We start from the raw sequence: 5,000 nt of genomic DNA, 5'->3' as shown, positions 1-5,000 counted from the left end.
CATTTTATGTGGCCGTAACCCTCTTTGCTCCAGAGTGGCAGAAACAGTAGAATTGATTTGTGGGCTTGTTCAAGTGAGCAAAGTGGAAAAAAATGTGCATCTTGCAAAAGAGTTTTCTGTCTTTGTTTTCACTCTGCCACTTAGTTTTCTGTCCCGTTTTTCTCCTGCTCTCATTCCCATAACATACTGTACAGAAGTAGATGAAGTCACTCACTCTTGAAGTAATAGCCAACTTGATCCATGTGTACAGTATCTGTGCTTGATTGAGTTGACACGTGATGATTTGCGTGCATGTTTGTGTATGTGTGAAATGTAGGTGCTTTGTGAAACCTCCCAGCCAGATCTTTTGCACACATGTGTGTATTTGAGTTTGAGTTTTATTGCAGTTGACGGCATTTAGCTAAAACTCAGCCCCTTTGCCATTACTCTCTGTTACAGGTAGCTGGAGTAGGTGTAAGCTATACGGACGGCATTTAAGACTGTTGCCCCATTCCCAAAGCTGAGCGACGCAGGAAAGAAAGCAACAAGAACCGGCAGACATGAATGCTGCCTTGCTTCTCTCCTCCTCTCTCCTAATCATTCATGTGACGTGCACCATTGCTTATTACAATCATCACCATGGGTACGCATTATTATGGATGTCTTTTTTTATTTTCTGTGCTTTATTGCCCATAAATTCTTACATAATGCATTAGATTTTAATGTGTACTGCATTCATATTCACAGCAGATTCTTCAATGTCTTCCAACATACCTATACATATGGAGTCAAAACTATGTTTACAGTGACTTACATGCATCTGTAAAACATGTCATATATTCACATGTGTTTTCCACACATGCATGCATTCATAGTAATGCTGTTTGAGTTCAATAAGGGCATCTGTCATGACACAAAGGTCATGACCTCTGTCGTGTCTAACTGGCTGTGTAATAGCCTTATATTGATCTGCACATAGACACGCTGAGAAAGCAGACACATGAACAGCCATTGCTGTCAGGTCCTCACACCGATTCTCACACTGACTTAGGGCAAAGGTCAACTCGCACTTATTGCTGATTGCCAAACTGTTGTGTATCAGCCAATCAGCACTAATTATACTTCACATGTCTTTCTCGCTCCATCTCTTTCTCTGTCCAGCTATCATGTGCACGCCCACACACACACATACACAAACACACACATGCAAGGTGAATGCTTGAGAGGTAATAGGCATTAAGTGGTGTAATTTTGAGTCGCTAAGCTAACAGGGCGTTTTAACAAATGCTCAATTTAACACTTGTTTGTGTTTCCTGAGATCAACCAGGACCACAAACACATGATAATCACACACACACACAGAGAGAGAGGGAGAGGGAGAGAGAGCACTGTAGTTGGTAGTCTTCTTCAGATTGTGAATGCAGGGTATCATCAGTAAATATACTCACTGTGTGTGTGTGTGTGTGTGTTTTAGGAGGAGGGTTTGTGGAGGCGATGTAAGCAGGAGTGTATCATTCAGTACAGAGTCGTATGTGCAGCCAGTTTACAAGCCTTACCTCACCATGTGCCAAGGACAAGCGTCTCTGCAGTTCATACAAGTACGTTTTTCACACACACACACACACACACACACACACACACACACACACACACACACACACACACACACACACACACACACACACACACACACACACACACACACACACACAGATGACTTCAGTGTCACATACTTTACATGATTCTCTCAGTCTCACAAATGGAATTGGGACAGCCATTTTCATTATAGATTATAAGTGTTCCACACAGTTCACACACACACACACACACACACTCAGTTATTATGGAACCTGAGTATTGCCATAAGTGGTCTCTACCCACAGAGACCACCGGCCTGTTTATCTTGGACAGTCGAGCCTTCTCTCCTTACACACACATGCTCCCTTTTCTCTTTTCTTTTTTGCTTCCTCTCTCTCCTCTCTCTCTCCCACTGTCACACACACACACACACACACACACACACACACACACACACACACACACACACAGAGTATGTACAAACAGATACATCTCCACATATGCTGAAAATACACTGTTTTGTCTTTGTTTGGCTCTATTCTTTCCCCTTGCTTAGCATACACCCACTCTCTCTGTCTCTTCTCTGTCTGGACCGCTGCGTCTCTCTGCCATTGGTTGCCGCCTGGTCCTCTTTTATATGAGGTTTCCCATGATGCAGCACTTCTGATGGTATTGATTAGCTGACCATCTCCTGGGCAGAGTCGCCATGGCTTTGTGGAATGTTCCCTCCTTCCTACTTCCTCTCTTGGGATTCCTCTAGTTCTTTCTCTCTCTCTCTCTCTCTCTCTCTCTTCTCTTTCTATCTTTCTCTCTCACTCTCTCTCTCATTGAAGCTCGTGCCAGGAAAGTCTGGTTACTGGGGGAGACTGAAGAAGGGGATTTTGTGTGTGTGTGTGTGTGTGTGTGTGTGTGTGTGTGTGTGTGTGTGTGTGTTCGTGCGCAAAGGGAATAGGAGAGGGGTGTTATGGGTACTGTGTAATTGGTGGTGGAGGCTCCAGTCATGGTAGTGGCCGTGACGTCACAACATGCTCAACCACAGACTGGACTGGGCTCTCTATCTCACATTCCCAGCTCCCTCTCCTGCCCTGAACAATCAGCAATCTGCCCGCATATTCTTATTTATTTTTCTCTGTCTCTCTCTCTCTCTCTCTCTCTGTGTGTGTGTGTGTGTGTGTGTGTGTGTGTGTGTGTGTGTGTGTGTGTGTGTGTGTGTGTGTGTGTGTGTTTGTGTGTGTAGAACTATGTATAGGTTGTCATACAGGCAGGTGACCAGGGCAGATCCATCCCTCTATTACCCAGAATGCTGTCCAGGGTGGCAAAGATTTCATTCACACAGTTGTAATCAAGGTAAAACAATAAAGCGTTGTAAAAGTCATATATGCCAGTATGTGGAAAGTCACACATTATGTATTATATAGACATATCATATTGTAGGTATGTGTGTGTATGCTCTTTTTGTAGCTGCGTGGTTGTTCATGCATCTCTCTGTGTGTCATGGCTTTAGCGGTGTGTGTGCAGTCATGTTTGAACGGAGGAACCTGTCACAGACCTAACCAATGCTCCTGCCCTGTGGGGTGGAAAGGGAGAAACTGCCAAGCAGGTAAACACACACACACACACACACACACAACACACACACATACACACACATATTTATTCTTAGACATTAATGCAAAGTCTGTCTCTCTATCTCTCTTTCTCTGTTCCAGATATAGATGAGTGTGCTGAGGGCCGTATGTGTTCCCAGCAGTGTGTGAACACAGCGGGCAGCTACAGGTGTGCCTGTGCGGAGGGTTTCGCACTGGACGCAGACGGACGCACCTGCAAACGACTCCCCCCGCCGCCCACATTGCCCCCACCACCACGTCCGGCCACCCCCCCACGCAGCCAGCCCCGAGGGGACACACCCGAGCATGGTCACTTCTCCACCCACACAGGTAAACACAGCCCTGGAGAAGATGGGGGGCTGGACAGGTCAGTCGCAGGGTCATGAGCAGACAGAGAGGCTAACTCAGCAGATAGTAACAGGCACACTGCTGCAGGTTTAGGGGATGAAATCATTGAGCACCACCATGCACACATGAGCACGCATGCACACACACACACTCACACACACTCACACACACAAACACACACAAACACACACATACACACACACATACATACACACACACACACACACACACACACACACACACACACACACACACACACACACATACACACACACAAATAAACAAACACACACACATACATACAGTGTGAGGTCATGGAAAATACAGGAAACATCAACAGAAAAATACACAGAAACAGATTCTCTGCTGACCCTGTGATCTCTGACCTCCTCTCTCACACACAATTATGCACACACACACACACACACACACACACACACACACACACACACAGACACAGTAAAACACACACACACACACACACACACACACACTAAAACACACACACACACACACAGTAAAACACACACACACACACAGAAATACACATGTACACACAGAGTGTATAATCAGTGTGAAACTACCCTATGTCTATGGGCACCTGTAGGCACATGTGTATCTGAATTTTTATTTTATGTATGTTTTTCAACCTTGTGTCAGAAGGTCAGAATAGGTAGGTGGAGGTTGTGTGTGTGTGTGCCTGTGTGTGTGTGTGTGTGTGCCTGTGTGTGTATGTGTGTGTGTGTGTGCCTGTTCCTTTAGGTAAGAAGAGGACCTGTTGATGGCCAGTGTTACAGTTCATTATTACTTTTGGTACGCGCTATGCCACTCACAACTCGTACCGTGAGTAATAATGCACTGTGCCTGGAACCCCCGGCTGCAGTCCACAGACGATGGAGAACGACAGACAAAACTGAAGCAACCTACAGACAGTGACACACAGACCAGAGTCAGCAATGGGCAACTTCACTAATACTCAACCACAGACCACACAAACAATACAGACATTCACAGATGACCAAGGAGGAAAACCAAACTGGCTCAGATTTAGGGCTGTTGATTAAACAAAGCAACCAGAACTGCCCAGAACTAGCCTGACTAAATCACATAAAGTGGGACTTCAAGGAGATACAGTAACTAACGAATTTGAGTACTGAACTGTGTGACCTCATTTATTCTTTTTGAGTAAGCACCCTTTCTCTCTACTAATCCTGAACTCCCCCTCACTCCTCACTCCTCCCTCCTCCCCTCTCTCCTCTCTCTTTCAAAAACGGCTGCATATTTGTCTCACTTCATAAAATAGAAAATAAACATCACCCTCAGATGCAGTGTTTGTTTTGGATGGAACCCAGAGGTTGACTGTCCTTTGTGGGAACAAGCGTACATGACCGATGGTATTCCTGAACACTGTGCGCCGACTAGCCACCTGTGTTGCGGTCTGACCTTCATAGCATCAGGTGTGGTATAAGCAAATGCATTTCTCATAGT

General features: G+C 45.4%; 1 protein-coding gene across 1 annotated transcript in view; it reads left to right on the top strand.

Moving 5' to 3' along the window:
• Positions 1-5,000, top strand: part of egfl7 (EGF-like-domain, multiple 7) — a 17,543-nt gene that overhangs the window by 6,558 nt on the left and 5,985 nt on the right. Inside the window, 6 exon segments of the mRNA XM_048258424.1 lie at positions 439-622; positions 1,454-1,550; positions 1,552-1,577; positions 2,795-2,904; positions 3,062-3,157; positions 3,267-3,494. Of these exon segments, the coding sequence (XP_048114381.1) occupies positions 540-622; positions 1,454-1,550; positions 1,552-1,577; positions 2,795-2,904; positions 3,062-3,157; positions 3,267-3,494 (640 nt within the window). The 5' untranslated portion in view covers positions 439-539.

Source organism: Alosa alosa, chromosome 12 (assembly GCF_017589495.1).
Source record: "Alosa alosa isolate M-15738 ecotype Scorff River chromosome 12, AALO_Geno_1.1, whole genome shotgun sequence".
In the NCBI taxonomy this organism is placed as follows: Eukaryota; Metazoa; Chordata; class Actinopteri; order Clupeiformes; family Clupeidae; genus Alosa; species Alosa alosa.
The sequence above is the reverse complement of the archived record's forward strand: the minus strand, read 5'-3'. Positions and strand labels throughout refer to the sequence as shown.